General features: G+C 39.4%; 1 protein-coding gene across 2 annotated transcripts in view; it reads right to left on the reverse strand.

The window, feature by feature from the left end:
- The window catches only part of lyst (lysosomal trafficking regulator), a 357,679-nt gene that overhangs the window by 76,901 nt on the left and 260,266 nt on the right, over positions 1 to 20,512 (reverse strand). Inside the window, exons 25-31 of one of the 2 annotated variants that reach the window (XM_043680014.1) lie at positions 17,448 to 17,617; positions 11,360 to 11,590; positions 10,138 to 10,304; positions 5,967 to 6,119; positions 4,168 to 4,329; positions 1,671 to 1,862; positions 815 to 993 (exon numbers count right to left, since the gene is read on the reverse strand). In XM_043680014.1, the coding sequence (XP_043535949.1) occupies positions 815 to 993; positions 1,671 to 1,862; positions 4,168 to 4,329; positions 5,967 to 6,119; positions 10,138 to 10,304; positions 11,360 to 11,590; positions 17,448 to 17,617 (1,254 nt within the window). The remainder of the gene's footprint in view (positions 1 to 814; positions 994 to 1,670; positions 1,863 to 4,167; positions 4,330 to 5,966; positions 6,120 to 10,137; positions 10,305 to 11,359; positions 11,591 to 17,447; positions 17,618 to 20,512) is intronic. The other variant, XM_043680023.1, reaches the window with a different exon arrangement.

Genomic DNA, 20,512 nt, shown 5'->3' on the forward strand with positions numbered 1-20,512 from the left:
AGTGGAGGGAGGGAGGGAGGGAGGGAGGAAAGGGGGGGGGGGGGGGGGGAAGGGAGGCCGGCTGGAGGCCTGGAGCGGAGCAGAATGGGACGGCCACAAAAAAGTGAATACAGAGGAACCTCAAATATCTGGCATTCGATTATCCAAATTTTGGATCATCCAGCAAAATTGCAAGGTCCCAATGCTTGGCTAAACTCTGTTATCCGGCACTTGATTAAACAAATGAAGTACACCCCACCGTGTCCTTTGGATAATCAAGGTTCCTCTATACTAATTATAGTGCTTGTTCGATAATGAACTTATTTCAATCTCTCTCTTTGACCAAAATTACATCAGTCCTAAACTGTCTTGGCATCTTTCTCCCCTCGAGTTTTAACAATTTCATTTTACAAGTTTGATAGTATTACTAGACAGTAAGTAAGACAGATTCCTTCTACCAACAATAATAGCCAATGTTAAAAAGAACCCTTCAGAAATAACTAAATTACCTGACAAAAAATTAAGGATTTCTCCATTAATTTAGAATGTGAACCAACCATGTCTTAATTCTTTAACAAAAGCAGAAATTGCTGGAGAAACTCAACAGGTCTAGCAGCATCTGTGAAGAGTCCAGTAACCTTTCTTCAGAACTGATTGTAGCTGGTTAAAGGTTGGTATATATGCCAACAAAAATAGAGTTTCTCCAGAAATTTCTGTTTTTGTTTATTCCCAGCATCTGCAGTTCCTTGGTTTTCTTCATTCTTTAAGATGTACTGACTACCACAAAAGGCCAGTCCCACAGATATAGTTTTTGATTACATGCAGCTATACTCACCAAGGATATTTTAATCCCTTCAACCATCAGTTTTAGCATTTCTTTCTGAAATGTCTTTATGTTGTTGCTGGGTAGCATTGATGCACCTCCCTCGAAGTCTTCACCTGGAGGAGTCAGTATTCTATCGTAATGTGGATATTCAGACGTGCTCAATAAATCCAGGAAGTCGAGGTCAGGATCTAATATAAATCACGAGTGTCAAAATATATCACTTTTTAAAAAAAAATCACTTTTGTAAAAAACACAATTGTAGTAGTAAAAAAAAAAAGCAGCAATGAATTGGAAAGGTTTAGAGGAATATGGACTAAACAGAGGCAAATGAGACTAGTTTAGATTGGGAAATTTGGTCGGCATGGACTAGCTGGACTGAAGGAGAAAGTGAGGACTGCAGATGCTGGAGGTCAGAGTCGAAAAGTGTGGTGCTGGTCAGGCAGCATCTGAGGAGGAGAGTCAACGTTTCGAGCATAAGTTCTTCATCAGGAATGGGGGGCCCAAAGGGGCCGAGAGATAAATGGGAGGGGCATGGGGGTGGGCAGGGGAGGTAGCTGGGAACATAATAGGTAGATGAAGGTGGGGGCGATTGTGATAGGTCAGATAGGTGGGAAGGGAGATGGACAAGTAAGACAGTTCAAGAGGGAGGTGTTGAGTTAGAGGGTTGGATCTAGGATAAGGTGGGGGCAAGGGAAATGAGGAAACTCTGCCAAGGACACCCTTCATTAATACATAATCTGTTGACACTTACAATCTAGGTTCATAACAGAAATGGCTACTTGGAAAAAGGTCAACTCAAACTGGGATCATCTTTGAGAAAGGACGTAAGAATATTCAAAAATTATCAGGTTAATGAGTTGCTTACCTTGGTAAATTAGTCTGTTCACTGATAACACTGTGAGTCTCTGCAGTCTCTGGACAAACTCAGTCTCAGAAGCTCTCATAGAATTCTCATGGCTCATCCTCCTCTGCATAAGCAATGATAATTCATCACTGGCTACTGATCGCATTCGCATCAGCAAGATATCAGATGGAGCAGCTGAATACCTGCGAGGACCTGGCAAAGTGGATTTCAAATCAAATTCACCAAAACCATTTATGTGCTTTTGTTTCAGAAAAGTATCGTATATACTCATGTAAAAGTTTTTAGTGCTTTTTAAGATTAAATTCATGGAGTCAACTATTACACTGATGCTACTTTTGAGGGGCTGAAATTCATGCTAAGTCCAAAATACTATATCATTAGCAGAAGCCCAATTGATCTCTAAACTAATAAAGAGAAAACAAATTACAATGATTAACAGATAAAGACAAGAAAAACAAAAAATGAATTTGTAATTATTCCATCTGTGTGTTTTTATTTTGTTCTTGGTATTCCTTCTTTTTACGAAAAATGCTTATCTTGAAGTGGCAATAACATTATTGGTGCAGCTAATGGCCAGAATGGAGCAGACTGGAGGCCAGGAGTGGAGTGAGACAGAGACTGGGAGTGGAGTGGGATGGCCAGCAGCCTGGAGGCCCAGAGTGGAGCTGGATGGCCAGCAGCCTGGAGGCCCGGAGTGGAGCTGGATGGCCAGCAGCCTGGAGGCCCGGAGTGGAGCAGAATGGCAGCAGCCTGGAGTCCCGGAGTAGAGTGGGACAGAGACTGGGAGCGGAGCGGAACGGCCAGCAGTCTGGATTCCCGGAGCAGAGTGGGATGGCCAGCATTTGGAGTCCCGGAGCGGAGAGGGACAGAGACTGGGAGTGGAGCGGGATGCCTGGAGCAGAGCAGAATGGGACGGCCACACAAAAAGTGATTACAGAGGAACCTCGATTATTCGGCATTCGATTATCCAAATTTTGGATTATCCAGCAAAATTGCAAAGTCCCAATGCTTGGCTAAACTCTGTTATTCGGCACTTGATTAAACGAATGAAGTACTCCCCACCGTGTCCTTTGGATAATCAAGGTTCCTCTATACTAATTATAGTCTTGTTCGATAATGAACTTAAGAAATCCATAGCCTCACACTGAATTGTACATCAAAACACATAACAGCACAAAAACAAATTTGTTTCCTCGTTGTAACAATTATATATACAGGATAATACCTTGACTCTCAAATCTTGATCTGTTTGAAGAACTAAGGTCGACATTTACACGAGATAAATAGAAAAATAGGGGGTCAACTTTTACTCGAGTATATACAGTATATACATATTGTGGAAGAATTCTAAAAAGCAGTGCACTTAGAAACACTAGCAAGCTCCAGTAACAATGAACTGAAAAAGTGTTGCTGGAAAAGCGCAGCATGTCAGGCAGCATCCAAGGAACAGGAAAATCGACGTTTTGGGCATAAGTCTTTCTTCAGGGCTTATGCCCGAAACGTCGATTCTCTTGTTCCTTGGATGCTGCCTGACCTGCTGCGCTTTTCCAGCAACACATTTTTAGCTCTGATCTCCAGCATCTGCAGCCCTCACTTTCTTTCCAGTAACAATGAGCCAAATTCCTGTAGGCAGTGAAAACTTAAGATACCAGTCAAGAGCAACAGGAAGATTTAACTTGGCGAAACATGATTTAAAGTCACTATTACAGATAACTTTGATATTACTTTGGTCAAATTATCTTAACTGATTTTCAGTTTTGTTAGACGTCAAATGTTTTCACAAAAGGACAACAGTACTACTGTAGACATTAACAAATGTATTGTTCGTATGTGAAAACATAGCACTTGATTTCTCAGAGGTTGTAAGCAGCAGCTGGCTAACAGTGAAAGCAAATTGTATGTCTCCCAAACAACACTTTGTGTAAGCAAGACAGAACAGAAATTGCTGGAAAAGCTCAGCATGCCTGGCAGCATCTGTCAAGAGAAAGCAGCAACAACACTTCAGGTCCAGTGAACCTCCTTCAGAATGGGTCAATGGATCTGAAAGGTTAACTTTCCATTTTTTCTTTCAAATGTTATTCTTCCCATAGAGTTGCCAGGCCTGCTAAGTTTTTCCAGCAATTTCTGATTTGTAGTGTTGTTTGGGATGTAATATATTATTGCTGCTCTCGATGAATGGCATTTTTGTTAGTTGCAACAGAACTGCAAACAAATCAGTGCAAAAAGGTGAATGAAGACTGATTTGATCTCAATATTGTAAACATAAAAACACCACTAAGAACATTTTTTTTAAAAATCCCATTGCAGTATTTCTATTTTATGTTTGAACTTATAGCTATCTTAAAACATTTTGAAACAAAAGACATTTCTTAGGGTTTACAATATTGGGGATATAGTTTTTGTTTCACAAATGCACAATTTTGCAGCCTACTGTTGAGACAAACATTTCAAAAAGAAATGTTTTTCAGGCACTGAAGTTGGAAGGTCGCTACTACACCTGCTTCTGGAAGGAAAGTACAGGAAGTGGATCCAGTTGGGAATAGTAGGGGAGACTCCTGGTTTACTAAGCTGAAGCAATAAGTCATTGGAAGGTGACCATACGAAGAGAAATGTTGTCTTGACAGCCGTGGAATTATGGAATCTTTCAATGCAATTGAACCTTCATTGCAAATAAGTACAAATAATGTAGAGAAGCTTGCAGAGAAGTGCTACACAATAGCTAAAAATGTACATGAACACAAGTTCTAAGTCAAAGAACCATGTTAATTAACAAACCTATGTTTTGAACATTATAAAGGTAAACACTGTGCAATGATTAAAGATGTTATTTTATACTCAGCACAAATACCAACTAAAATATTCAAAAGATAAAATAATCTCAAAGCAAAATAGCTAGAACGTTTCACAAACTTATCAAGAATTTTGTTGCTTGTAGTATATTTAATCAGAAGAATGTCACATCCACAAAGTAGATTTGACAAACCTTTTCTCACAGATGTGCAGAGAGTACTGGTTAGTTTTTCATAATACCATTCTTGTGAAACAAATAACGGATGTTTTTTCCTTCAAAAATCAAAACTAGAATGCCTAAGAGTTCACCTCAAATTTCCTAGCCATTCATTATAACTCAACAACTTTAAAATGAGTTTCCATTAATATTTTTGCTGGGCAGTTGACATGATAATTCGGTGAAAGTAAAAAGATGCGCTGAAACAAAAGCCATCTGAAAACTCGGTCTTTCCAATTTTGACAATTCCTGCCTTAATTAGAAACAGAAACAAGGTAATGTTTGAGGTTTGAATATTACACATTTGACTGCAAAACAATTCTGTGGCTCTTTGTTATGCAAACATGTCTCCCTATCTGTCTTGTACAAAAGTGCATTTATTGTCTTATTCATAAAGTTCCAGCTATCCAGTTTGGTCTTACCACTGACACTTGCTTCTAACTCGGAATTCTTTTGTGTCAACCTATGCTGCATTCCTCTGACATCCCATGACAAACATTGGAAAAAAAAACTCTCTTCTGGGCAGACTGCAGAATTGCAAAAAAATTTTTTGCAGGCTGGTGTTCAGATCTTGTCATAGACATATAACTTTATTGCAACGTCACTTTGAATATGGCTACAGAAATAATACAGTGACTGCAATTATTTTGATTTGCATCCTAGATCAGTAATACTCTCTTGTAGCTGCATTCTTTTAGCAATATAGTTGACATGGAGCAATGTTTCTGTGATTTGTACTTATATACAAGACTGGAAGGGAGTACTTAGAGTATTTAAAGTTTCTATAAACGAGACAATAATCTTATGAATTTAAGATGTAAATTTAATTCTTAGTAAATTGCATATCATGCATTGTAGCAAACTAACTAATCAAATACGTAAAATATATTTGGAGTATATGCATCTGCTCTGAGGAAGATTTTGTTCTAAAAGAATAATCATTTCAATCACTTTAGGTTTCTGAAGAGGAGAATTTACATCAAACATGAATTAAAAATAAGTCAGTTGGTAGAGCTGGCCCATGCACTACTCAAGCAAAAGTGTATATCAATGCGGTGATGCCTCAGACCCAAGAGGACAGATCTACTCAATTATAGTTTCTTTTCACTAAGTAACTGATTAAAATTCAATTAAAATGTTACAACATACAATGGAAAAACACCTCAAATAACCCACTGAAATAAACCTAATTTATATATGGATCTACTGCGATTGTTACAGTTACTCTATTTTGCTAGTTAATCTGCAGACAGTTGTAATAACTACCACTGGATTGTTACAGCACTCACCTGCAATACTCTTCCTTTTCTGGTGAATGGCATGATGCTGTGTTGCAGGTAAATGGAAGGAGCTACTTATATTCTGAGCATCTTGATTGGCTGTGTCTTTTATAAATTCAATAGCACCCTGAAGGACCCGGAACTGCAGTGCAATAGCTAATTCTAAACGAGGGAAGATAGGATTACATTTATAATGCAGATTCATGATAAGATATCACAACATAAGGACAAAAACTTTGAATTGTTTTTAACAACTTTGAAAGTCCCTTGTTTATATATGTCATCTTAACATTTCTACCCTAACTCTACCCATCTGCACATCTGACTCAGGGGGGTAAAGAGAGAAGGGACCGAAGATTAGGGAGAGGGAGGAAGAGCAGCTACCCAACATTCTATCTTGCTGTTAATAATGGTCTCATTTCCAGTGATGGCAATATTAATCGATCTTCCATACTGGTGTTCCCAATTAGTTAAAGCATCTGGCACTATTCTCCAGAGGCAAAGAAACAGAAGATCCATTTTGCAATATGTGCAATATAATACTAGTTTGGGCTCCACATTAATATGAAGATCCTGATTCACTCAGATTCCTATCTCTACCAAAAGAATGGGCATCAGAATCTCTACTTGTAACACAGCCACTGGCATTAGAAATTTGCACCTGCTTTCAGTCGTACTGTTAATGGCAACATAGTTAATATTTCACTAACCTCATTGTTTTATCATACAAGCCTAATCTAATCTGACTGCTAACTGGAACCCTGTTGAGTATTTTACATTGCTTGAAAAATCCAAGTTGTTGCCTTTTTCACCTTAAAAGCACTTATTTAGCTTGGCTCACAGGAAACTGTCGTCACATTGCTAAACCTCAGTCAACAGGACTTATGTATGTACTCTTTCAAGAGTCCACAGTTACACTACTGGGATTAAGGAGTTATTTTTAGCAAGGTGAATGTGGGAAAGTGAAAAAAAGCACTACAGAGGAGCTTAAATTTAACTTAGCTTTTGACATAACCATCTTCAAAAGGATGCATTTGGGAATGCCAAACAAAGCTAGAAAATATACAATAAACAGGATGCTACTGAGAGGGATAGAGGAAATGTAAAACCTTAAAGTACAGAATAACAAATCTTTGAAAATGAAAGGACAGTCTGATAACATGATAAAGAAACATAGGGAACACTTTCCTTTGTTGGACAAGGTATAGAATACAAAGCAAGACAATGCTGAAACTGTAAAACACTGGTTAGGCAACAGGTGGAAATGTGCGTACATTTCTGGTTAACACAGTATAGGAAGGATGCAATTATTCTGACAGCGGATATTAACAGTGGTGTTGTCAGAGTTTGGAAATTGCATTAATAAGGAAAGCTTGGATAAGCTAGAGAGTTGTTTTCCTTCGAATAGAAGAAATGGAGGGGGGACAGAATTGAAATATTCAAAATTATGAAGGGTCTGGACAGAGTAAACAGGAAAGACTGGTTTTCCCTTGTGGAGAGGTCAACTACCACAGGGGACTGATTTAAGATGATCAATAAAAAGATTAAAGGGGATATAAGGAAAAGCCTTTTCACCTAGAAGATGGTGAGCTTTGGAATTCACTGCCTGGATTAGTGGTTTAGGCAGAAACCCAAACTGGAAGGTGGGATATTGAGTGAGTCAATCTTTCTTAAGTACAAGTGAGCATCTTAAAAGGGGCTCAATAAACAGTCTTCTTCTTTAGCAAGGAAGAGGATGAGAATGGCTGCCTACCCAGATGAAGTAGTGATGTGGTTTAATAGAGTTTGAGTAGAGAATATTCCCATCTTCAGTCCAATTCTGATGGAAAGAGAAATCACCCTGGCAAAGAAGCTGGGAAACAAGGAGCTCATCTGCACCAACCCATGGCTTAATTGATTCAAGATAAAGCATGGCATCATCTTGTATGGTAAGCAATAAGAGTGTGGCAGTTATAGCAGAAATGACACGATAGACTCCGAAATAATCCTCCCCATGCCTTGCACAAGTAAACACCACAAAACAGTTTAAAAAAAACAACCTGTTAAGACATGTTATGATACACTTCTGGAGCAGGTGGATTTGAAATCAGACCTTTTGGTCTATAGGCAGGGACACTACCACTGTACCATAACTGTCTTGCCACAACACATTTTTTAACATCGATGAAACAAGAGTTTGTTTTATCATCTTCTCCCAGAACACACTCATGTCTAAAGATGATAAATCTAATGTAGAAAATGAAGCAAGGAACATATGATACAGGCAGTGTCAACATGGATGGTGCTGAAAATCTGAATGAGGTGTGAAAAATGGTGATGGAAGCTACAACTGCCAACTGCTTCCATTATGCTGAGTTCAAATAGGTTACAACTGCACAAGATGTCAAAAACAAGTAGTTAGCTCAGGCCTACTAATCTAATGAGCCACTTTTCGCTTGCCTGAAGTTACAGATATCAGGCAGAGAAAACCATATTAACCCATAGACAGGTGGATAATGTTGTAGGCTGCACAACAGAATTGACAGATAATATAATTATAGGTGCGTTATATTCTTCAACTAAGAAGTCTGAGAGGTCAATGCTTTGAAAGAGTCTGATGAATACCTGCTGAAAATGTGTTGCTGGAAAAGCGCAGCAGGTCAAGCAGCATCCAAGGAACAGGAGAATCGACGTTTCGGGCATAAGCCTGAAGAAGGGCTTATGCCCAAAACGTCGATTCTCCTGTTCCTTGGACGCTGCCTGACCTGCTGCGCTTTTCCAGCAACACATTTTCAGCTCTGATCTCCAGCATTTGCAGTCCTCACTTTCTGCTCTGATGAATACCTGCCCACCCATTTGCTGGTTTCTCTCAAAGGGCATAAAAATGCTTTGGAAATTTTCCACTGGAGTACAAAAACATCAAAACCACGTTCAACTGCTGTGATGACATAGTAAACCATGTTGCACTCATCCGAACACAGCATGTTTGGCAGAAAATGATTACAGAGTTTTCCAGAAGTTCTGACATTTTTCAATGCAACAGTGGATGTTTTAACAATCCTAGGCCAGGTGAGGCCACAACACACAACACTAATGTAAGGTGTGAAAAAAATTGAATGAAGACATTTTTCTACATTTACTACTTTACTGTACTTGCACTTGAACCTGATATTTTCAACACAGACAGTAGCTGTAGATTCATTTATTGGAACAGGACCTCCTTGATTATCATGAAGCTCAATTTAACTTGAACTTGTAGTTAGATGAGCTGCAATTTAACTCATTTTACAGTTTTCTTATTTATTTATTATGGCAAATCAAAATGACCAATTATGAATTACTTGCTTGAAATATCCCTTCAGTGTCTCCAAGTTTTCCTTTAGAAAAATGTTTGTAGGTCCATTAGTAACAAAATAAACATGAAGTGGAGCTGGAAAAATACAGAACTAAAGAATTAAGATCAGTTCAATTTCTAAATTATTCTATTTTAAGCACCCACAAACAAGCAGACAAAACACGTCCAGAAACCCTAGCCACTCTCCCCTATATCAAAGACATCTCAGAAATGACAGCAAAACTACTCGGACCCCTTGTCATCATGGTAGCCCATAAACCCAACAACACACTAAAACAGCAGCCAATGAACTTGAAAGACCCTATGCAGACAATGAGCAAAACTAACGTTATTTACAAAATACCATGCAAGGACTGTAACAAACACTACATTGGACAAACAGGCAGAAAAATAGCCACCAGCATACATGAACACCAACAAGCCACAAAAAGACATGACCCTCTCTCACTAGTATCCTCACATACGGATGAGGAAGGACACCACTTTGACTGGGACAACACATCCATCCACAAGCCAAACAAAGACATGAACGAGAATTCCTAGAAGCATGGCATTCCAATCGGAACCCTATCAACAAACACATCCAGTTAGACCCCATCTACCATCTCCTGAGAAAAGGAACAGGAAGTGACTTCACCACAGGAAATAACATCACCAACCCAAAGAAACCCAAACATATAAAATAGAAAGCAGGAATTTTCAGCATTGCTTAGCATGAGGCCCACTGAAGATTACCTAGTAAGGTAACGAAAGGTCTGGAAATAAACCTCCAAGCTCAGCGAGCAAACTTACATCCAAAACCTCAACCTGAGCTATAAATCTTCTCAAAACTCGTTAAGCACCCACCTTTTGTTTTTGTATCCTTGCTCTTCTGCAGGTATCCAAGCAGTGAGATTAAATCCTCTATTATGCGAAAATATGGTAAACCAGAAGAGCTGCAGGAATGGATGGTAATAGCAACTAGTAGTTGCTGAATATCACATAGCAGCAATTTGTACTCATTCACTGGAATACTACAATGGAAGAAAATGATGGGATAAACTTAACAAAACAGACCACTTTCAGAAACAGGAATAAAGTGAAAGCTGTGATGTGTAAAAATCTAAACAAACAGCATTCAAGCCTTTTAAAAATAAAGATCACAAATATGATTGTGGAACCATAAAATAACTCAGCTGAAATATTAAAGTCAAACAATTCAAAAAGAACTCTCAGGTATATTTCACCTTAAAAATACAGAAAAATGTCAGGTTACATTGCGAAGGTGTTACATGACAAGATACCTAGCAAAAGGGAAGATACTGGGAAGGGTAACCAAAAACATAATCCAAAGCGGTGTTTTTAGGACATAACTTAAAGGACAAGAGGTAGCTCAGAAAAAAACATTTATGAAAATGCCTTTTAAAACTCAAATTGCTTTCTAGGTAATTAAGTACTTGAAGTTTTTTTTCACAAAAATCCATTCGTGAAAACATGGGCATCGCTGGCTCAGCCAGTACTTATTGTCTAGCACTAAATGCCCAGAGTGCAGTTAAGAGTTACATGTAGGCCAGACATGTTGGGCAGCAGATTCCCTTCTCTATGGGATATTAGTGTTACTAGACTCTTTTTGTTTCTAAACAATAATCAATTTTGTTAATTGAATTCAAACTTTATCTGCAACATTGGTATCAAAACCATGTCAACAGAACTTTAGGTTGGGTTCTGGAGTACTAGTATAGCATTAAGACCTCTATGCCACTGCCTGCCCAGTGTTGCAATTGAGGTAGCATAACAGTCAATTGTGCACAAAGTCACACACAATACATTCATGACACGTCAGCCAGATAATTTGCTTTAATGAGATTAACTGAGGAATAAATATTGAACAGCAGACCAGATACTTAGGTATAGATATTGGTTTGAGACTAACAGGTAAAACACAAACTATTTCAGGTCGACATAAAACAGAATAAGAGCGGTTCCAAAATAAATAAAGGAACAATTTAAACAGATTTTCTGTTTACAATGATTATAGGATAATTATTTCACTTTGCAATCTATTAATCTAGCACAATAACTTCCTTACCCATTCTCTAATCCATTTAATGTTGCTAAGGTGTTCAACAAGACATATATTAAGCCGTTGTCGAGCAGTATGTCAGCTAACTTGGGGCAGGCATTCAAAAGCTGGAGTAGGACACACAATTTATTGTGCACCAATGTATTTTCATACAGGGAGTTTTCAATCAGGCCAAGTACAGGAATAATGCATCTTTTACGAAATGGGTCAATCTGAGCCATAGTCTCTGTATCCAAACTGCAAAAATGAAGAAACACAAGGCAATTTACTCAAGAATTGAACTGTTCTGTAAAACTTGTCATTTGTATATATTGACATGGGCCCTCTTATAAACCAAAGATCTGTTAACAGCTATGGATAAGTCTTTGACCAAATAAAGAACAAAAGGGCTGTTAAAAAATTATTGTTCTAATCAGTGAATAACACAATTAATTTCTCAGTATCAGCAATAAGGTGGCACAACATACCAGCCTATTTTTGATACTGGCCTCTTCTGTTTTGGTTCTGATCTGCATGGTCCTAGCTTGTCTAATTCATATATCTTATTGGTAGCTATTTTAATTAGTACATATTCCTGATGTGGAAGAGACTAGGCTAGGGGACATAGTTTAAAAATAAAAGGAATTGTCTATTTAAAACAGAGAAGAGGAGAAACATTTTCTCTGAGATCATGTGTACGTGGAATTCTCTGCCCCAGAGAATGGTGAAAGCAGTGTCATTAATTATTATTTTTAAGTTAGAATTGGATTTTTCACTAACAAAGGAGCCAAGAGCTACATTCACCTGAACAATTATTCCCAACTTGCATGGCAGCAGCTTCCGAAACTGGAAGTCAATGCATCAGCATGCATGTGTGGAATCTCAGAACAGTTGTGCATCTGTGCAGCTCAGAAGGAACATTGGTCAAGAAACAGAAAGAAAGTGGATTGCAGACGTGGTCTGACCAGTATTGAAATTATGAAATGGTAGAGCAGGCTTAAGAGAAAATTGGCTTATTCCTGCTACTAATTTGAATTCTTTAGTGTGAACAGCTCAACCTTGATCAGGCAGCATCTGTGGATGGAAACATAGTTAATGTTTCAGGTCAAGGACCTTTCATCAAAACTGAAAGTAGTTAATGCTTTGGCATGTTTAAAATAAGTAGAAGCAAGGAAAGTGGGTGGAGGTTTAGAGAGTAAAAAGGGAATGTCTGTGAAAGGGTGGTTAGCAATTAAAGGCTGGAAAATTAAGTAACAAAACTGTGATCATACAGAGCAAAAGGAGATGGTAATGGGAGAAGAAAAACAAAGGATGGATACACATCAGGCCTAACTATAAATAACAAAATCTCTGGGTGGGATGGATCTGCGTGTAGGGGGTTGGTGCAGAATTGATAGACTGAATGGCCTCTATATCACTGTTTTGAGAAATACGGTATATTAAAAGTAGGACATGTAGGTTGTTTTCTCATTTTCTTCAAGTCAGAGGGGCGGCCACGGGTACCCACATGGGCCCTAGTTATGCCTGTCTCTTCATGGCGTACATGGAGCATTCTTGGTTCCAATCCTAATCCAGTCCCCACCCACAACTCTTGCTCCGATTTATCGATGATATCATCGGTGCTGCTTTTCTCCCTCTTCCGGAATTGGAAAGGTTCATTGATTTTGCTTCCAATTTCCACCCTACCCTCACTTTCACCTGATCCATTTCTGACTCCTCCCTTCTCTTTCTCGGGATAGGCAGTACACTAATTTATAACTATAAACCCAATGAGTCCCACAGCTATCTGGACTATATATCCTCATACCCTGCTTCCTGTAAAGACTCCATTCCAATCTCCCAGTTCCTTTGCCTCCATTGCATATGTTTTGATGAGGCCAAATTTGACAAGGAAGTCTCTGAAACTTCCACCTTCTTCAACCGAGGGTTCCACAGCACCGTTGTTGATAGGGCCCTCAAATGGATCTGAACCCCTCTTCCCTCCTGCTACAGCCACAGAGTTCTCCTTGCCCTTACTTATGATCACACCAGCATCCACATCCATAAGATCATCAGCCACCATTTCACCTCCCTCCCAGTGAGATGTCACCATTAGACACAATCCCCTCCCTATCCACCTTCCACAGGGACCTTTCCCGCCGGGACACCCTGGTCTACACTTCCTTTGCTCCCAACAAAGCCCACAGCCCCACTGCACCCACCGCTGAAGGTTTAGATTTAGATTTAGATTACTTACAGTGTGGAAACAGGCCCTTCAGCCCAACAAGTCCATACCGCCCCGCCGAAGCGCAACCCATCCATACCCCTTACCTAACATTACGGGCAATTTAGCATGGCCAATTCACCTGACCTGCACATCTTTGGACTGTGGGAGGAAACCGGAGCACCCGGAGCAAACCCACGCAGACACGGGGAGAATGTGCAAACTCCACACAGTCAGTCGCCTGAGGCGGGAATTGAACACGGGTCTCTGGTGCTGTGAGGCAGCAGTGCTAACCACTGTGCTACCGTGCCGCCCACAAAGGTGTAACACCTGTCCATTTACCTCCCCCATCCTCAGCATCCCAAGGGCCTAAACATACCTTCCAGGTGAAGCAGGGTGACCGCTTCATGGAACGTCTATGTTCTGCTCGCAAAAGACCCCGAGCTTCCAGTTGCCTGCCACTTTAACACACCGCCCTATTCCCTAGCCAACATCTCTAGCTCAGCGCAAGCTGGAAAAACACTTTATTTTGCACTTTGGGACCCTGCAGCCCTCCAGATTCAATATCAAGTTCAATAATTTTAGGGCCTGAACTCTCCTATGCCCTAGCCCCCAACCAAGGCTTGTTATCACATAGCCTGCTATTACATACTGTTAGCCACTAACAGTCCTCATTCACCCTCCCAGCCAGATCATTATCCATTTCTTCGTTTTTCCAACTATCTTCTCTCTCTTTTGGGTCTATCCACACCTGTCATTTACTCCTTACCCCCTCCCCCATCTTCTGCACACAAACCAACATTTTCTGAGCTACCATCAGTTCTGAGGAAAAGTCATCAGACCCGAAACGTTAACTTTGATTTCTCTGCAGATGCTACCAGACCTGCTGAGCTTTTCTAGCAACTTCTGTTTTTGTTTCTGATTTACAGCATTTGCAGTTCTTTCGGTTTTACATGCAAGCTGTTGTCTTACATAGGAGGAGTGCTTGGGATCTTGGATATTCAAGAGAGAAAAGGTAAAAGTGAATGTTAGTTTTTTTGCATTTGGATGGGAAAGCGCAATGAGGAAGTGACAAGACGTTGCAGTTGATGGAAGTGCAAATTTTAAAGTAGGCAACTGGAAGCTCAGGTCACACTTGTTGATTGAATGGAGGTGTTGCAAAGTACTCATCCAATCTGTGTTTGTTCTCCCCAGTATAGAGGGGACTGTGTTGTGAGCACTGAATACAGTAAACTAAACTAAGTATTATAAATAAACCACTGCTTCAGGTTGAGGAACAATAAGGAGGGTAGGGGATAAAAGGCCACATGTGGCATCCTCTGCATTTGCAAAAATAGCTGCCATGGGATGGACTGAGGAGTGGAGTAGGATGTTATAGAGCCACGACACATATGGCAGTAATGGTATAACTTTACATATCTAGGGATTCAAGCTACAATGAAGATTGCCATCTTCTACAAAAAAATCCCTTCTCACTAAGATATATGGTGATCTAATTAGAAGAAACAAACTGTTCATCTTACTTCTGTTTGGATGAGCTGGAAGATATTGATCCTTCCTTGCCTTCAGTATTTACTCCTATCAGTTCTGGATGAAGTAATTCCAATATCTTGGAATTCATACATTCGTCTGGGTGGACGAAAGGCAGGTAAATGCACGTTAGCATTATTAACTTCCCAAAATAAAAAGGGAGTTATATCCTTCCAATTATCAATCACAGTTGCTTATGGATATTCCTCACAGCCTTCCAAAAGGAAAACAAGGTGCAAATGCCTCTTTCTTGCCTTAGCATTCTCAATTTGGAAAAAAAATGTACAATTCATGAAGATCTCTTCTTATTAGGGTGACAGCTGACCAATATGGTGCAACTGAGAGAATTCAGGAGTACTTCAGAGTCTGACCACAGTAAAGACTACACTGAATGTACAGCACCAAATCAGGCCAGACAAACTAGTCTCTGCCTCAACACAAGTATCCTATAATTCTAAACTCACCATTGGCAAAATTACCCTATGTAGAAACAGTCTATGTTCCCTAGATTTAAGAAGAATGAGAGGTGATCTCATTGAACCATATAATTCTTTTTAAATCAAGGCCTAACAGGACTGAAGCAAGAAGGATATTTCCCCTGGCTGGGGGTGTCTAGAACCAGGAGATAGACTCTCAGGATGACAAGTGGTCAATTTAGGACTGTGATGAAGAGAAATTCCTTAATTCACTCAGAGGGTGGCAAACTTTGGAATTCCCTACCTATCTAGAGGTAGAGTCATTAAATTTACTCAAAACTAAGATTGCCAGTTTCTTGATTAGTAAGGGAATCAACAGTTATGTGAAGAAGGTAGGAGAAAGAGATCAGCAATGATTGAATGGTGAAGTAGACTTGATGGGCTGAATGGCTTAATTCTGCTCCTCTATCTTATGGTCTTATGATAGACTTCCAGATATTTGATATCAAATGATTTGTGATACTGCGGGAATATAGAACTAATTGAAAAGATCAGCATTGATTTAGTTGAATGACAGAGCACGCTTCTTGGGCCAAATGGACTATTTCTATGTTCTTAAATATCTTAAACAAAAATAGAAATTGCTGGAAAAGATCAGCAGCTCTGGCAGCACCCATGGAGAAAAATCAAGTCATAGAGATGCACAGCATGGAAACAGATCCTGTGAAAAGATTGCCCCTTAGGTTTGTTTTATAACTTTCCCCACTCACCTTAAACCTATCCCCTCTAGTTCTGTCTCCCCACCTCTGGGAAAAGACTTTGTGTATTTACCCTATCCATGCCCCTCACGATTTTATAAACCTCTATAAGGTCACCTCTCAGCCTCCGACGCTCCAGGGAAAAGAGCCCTACCCTCTTCAACCTCTCCCTATAGCTCAAATCCTCCAAACCTGGCAACATCTGAGCCCTTTCACGTTTCACAACATCCTTCCGAGAGGAGTTAACGTTTCGGGTCAAATGACCCTTCCTCAGAACTGCTGCCAGACTTTGAGCTTTTCCAGCAATTTCTATTTTTGTTTCTGATTTACAACATCTGCAGCCCTTTGTTTTTTACCTTAAATACTTTTTTCTGTTTGGCAACTCTCCTACAGCACACTGTAATGTTCCAATAATTAGCTGGGAAATATAATCTTACAATAAAAATTGATGGTTCAGATTAGATACAAGAATATGTAATGGTGGATCAAATCACATTTGATGAACTCAAATTTATCATAACAAATACTGCTTCAACTAAATACTCCAACATTTAAGGAGAATTATCATTTTAGATTTAATTCTTCGAGTGAGTTAGCTACCACCTTACTGATTTTCCTGCAGTTTAATCCTTATAATATGATTACATTTAAAACAGTACTATAGAAGTTTTAAAAACTGGAACCAATTTAGACATGTCTGGCTTTTAACCATCATCTTGAAAGTTAATAACATCACAAAATAATAAATGAGTTTATTCAGACTGGCAGGATGAACTAAATTAGCAAATATTTGTCTTAACTATTAATTGCTGTTAAATTTCTGTTATTGGCCTTCAGCAAACAATTCAACTTAGTGCCTATATTCATTTTTATTAGGCTGCACTTTGTAAACAATCAGCAGAACAGAAAACCAATGGGTGATGCATTTAACAGTAATTCTTAATGGCAAATCAATTTTTAAAAGCATACCTTAGTCTACAGTTAGTCAAACAAACACCTCACCCTTTGAAAAAATAGGACTGCCTATCCATGTGCACTTTCATCTCAACACAAACTGATGAATACTGGTTGTGTTAGTGGTGGAATATAAACCTCCAAGTCTGAATAGTGATGATTAAAGGGGCTGACAAATTGATTTTCATTTTAGGGATGCTGATCTTGATTCATGGAAATAGACAAAAAAGAATTAATTAACAAAGCAAACATACTCTTCATCCAGACTAACTGCCCGGCCGAGCAACATTTCAAGGAAGCACTCCAGCAGACCATGAGATCCTTGGTGGAGATATAGCTGGTTGGCCAACAAAGAAAATCCATGGTTTTTCAAGAACTTTTCCTTTTGTTCCTTTGAGGCTCGTGTAAAATATGCATCCAGCAACTGTCAACAAACAAATTAAATTCAGTTAGGGAAATGAGAATGTATGAATTTAGAAGGAAAGATCTTCCAATAGTTAATCTGAATCCAGAAGTAACTTGCATTTATATAGCAACTTTAGCATGGTGAAACATTCCAAGAACAACATGAAGGAAGAGTTTTGGTACTAAGCCAAAGGAGGAAATAATCAGGATCAAGATCATCTTAAAAGGTGGTATAACCGTCATTACTGTGAATTACATTAAGGGTTAAAACGCAGAGTTTTGGTTTCAGTTTAAGATAAATTAAAGGCTATTCACTTTCAGTCAGTTTTATTTAGTTAGTTATTTTTAGTTGTGCACTTATAAACAAAGCTTGAATTTTTGGTCCAGCTGAAGCAGCTTTTGGCAGCAAGCCAGCTGTGATGTTACTATGGAGATAACTGCTGAGGGCAAGTATGTTGCTCCGAGCAAAAACTGGTTGCAGTTTTAAAAACCATAATGAAGTGAGACAGAGGTTGACCTGGAGGTTGCAAACATCCAGTCTTATGTACTTACTTCTGTAAGTTTAGAGAGTGGAAAGAGTGTATTCTAAAGAAATTGGTAGGGCTAAGTAGCTCTGTAAAGAAACAGGATGTTCATCCGCAAAGTTTTCACCAAGGGAATGCCTATGTATATCTGGTGGGTCATGGCCTATGGTTGTCAGCAATATCTTATTAGACCAGGAGGTCACTGATTAATTGTTATGCATCAGTTGATTTGTAATGTTCATCCTTGATTGGAGTTTGGTCCTCAGTAATGGGTAGTACAATCCCACCAGCAACCAGCAGTCCAAACAACATCACAAAAGCATGGAGAGATGTTGTGACTACATTCAGGGTTCTGAATGTCAAGCTGTAACATTCAGCTCCAGATACTTCTCCCACAACTTTATGATCTCTCAACTTAACAGGGGAAAAGACCAACTGGACCAGGAGGTTAAATTGGTAAAAATATATAATTAGTAAAAATCAAAATCATGTAAGCCTGATGTATGACCTGCACAGAAGAATCAGAACAAAATGAAATTGCCTTCTAGAGTAGAAGTATGTTTAAAAACCTACCAGAATATAAGTCAAAATATAAATAATTTAAAATTACAGTATAATAAAATAAAATGCCAGTTCTGAAGAAGGGTCACTAGAAGAGGGGTAAGGACAAGTCAGGGAACAATAGACCAGTGACCCTGATGTCGGTGGTGGGCAAGTTGTTAGAGGGAATCCTGAGGGACAGGATGTACATGTTTTTGGAAAGGCAGGGACTGATTAGGGATAGTCAACATGGCTTCGTGCAATGGGAAATCATGTCTCACAAACTTCACTGAGTTTTTTGAAGAAGTAACAAAGAGGATTGATGAGGGCAGAGCGGTGGACGTGATCTATATGGACTTCAGTAAAGCGTTCGACAAGATTCCCCATGGGAGACTGGTTAGTAAGGTTTGATCACATGGAATACAAGGAGAACTAGCCATTTGGATACAGAACTAGCTCAAAATGTAGAAGACAGAGGATGGTAGTGGAGGATTGGTTTCCAGACTGCAGGCCTGTGACCAGTGGAGTGCCACAAGGATCGGTGCTGGGTCCACTGCTTTTCGTCTTTAATATAAATGATTTGGATGTGAGCATAAGAGGTATAGTTAGTAAGTTTGCAGATGACACCAAAATTGGGGGTGTAGTGGACAGCGAAGAAGGTTACCTCAGATTACAAAAGGATCTTGATCAGATGGGCCAATGGGCTGAGAAGTGGCAGATGGAGTTTGATTTAGATAAATGTGAGGTGCTGCATTTTGTGAAAGCAAATCATAGCAGGACTTATACATTTAATGGTAAGGTCCTAGGGAGTGTTGCTGAACAAAGAGACCTTGGAGTGCAGGTTCGTAACTCCTTCAAAGTGGAGTCACAGGTAGATAGGATAGTGAAGAAGGCATTTCATATGCTTTCCTTTATTGGTCAGAGTATTGAGTACAGGAGTTCGGAGGTCATGTTGCGACTGTACAGGACATCGGTTAGGCCACTTTTGGAATATTGCGTGCAATTCTGATCTCTTTCCTATCGGAAGGGTTCAGAAGAGATTTACAAGGATGTTGCCAGGATTGAGGATTTGAGCCATAGAGAGAGGTTGAATAGGCTAGGGCTGTTTTCCCTGGACTGTTGGAGGCTGAGGTGTGACATTACAGAGGTTTATAAAATCATGAGGGGCATGGATAGGATGAATAGACAGTCTTTTCCCTGGGGTGGGGGAGTCCAGAACTAGAGGGTATAGGTTTAGCATGAGAGGGGAAAGATATAAAAGGGACCTAAGAGGCAATGTTTTCACGCAGAGGGTGGTGAGATTTGGTGAGTTTCTCCATTAATTTCTGGCTTGGTAAAAAAAAAAATCAGAGTTAAATCTGTTGAATTCACTGTAAAATAGAAGTTTATATTGCTTAGAGTCATTATCTTGCGTTTTGGTGCTACTAGTCATTACTGCTTCTGTTTGTTTTGTTCAAATTTGTATAGTTGGATTTTCTTTTCATCCTCCAATCTAACCCTGGAGTCTTCTGGTTACTTTTCTTACACTCGACTCTTCTACTCACATTATTAAAATTAAAAGTATTAGTCTATCAAGGCAGGCCTTAACTAGTATCAAGCTTGCCTAATTTTCTCATTACTATAAGAAGAAACAGCAAGAGTGATGAAGAGGCTTAGGGAAGAATTTCTGGAATTCAGAACCAAAGCAACAGTAACAGGAAACAGAAAGCAATTTAAAATCAGGGCTGCACAAAATGCCAGAGGACGTGGTGGAGGCTAGTACAATTGCAACATTTAAGAGGCATTCGGATGGGTATATGAATAGGAAGGGTTTGGAAGGATATGGACCGGGTACTGGCAGGTGGGACTAG

The sequence above is a fragment of the Chiloscyllium plagiosum genome, chromosome 3, assembly GCF_004010195.1.
Source record: "Chiloscyllium plagiosum isolate BGI_BamShark_2017 chromosome 3, ASM401019v2, whole genome shotgun sequence".
Classification (NCBI taxonomy): Eukaryota; Metazoa; Chordata; class Chondrichthyes; order Orectolobiformes; family Hemiscylliidae; genus Chiloscyllium; species Chiloscyllium plagiosum.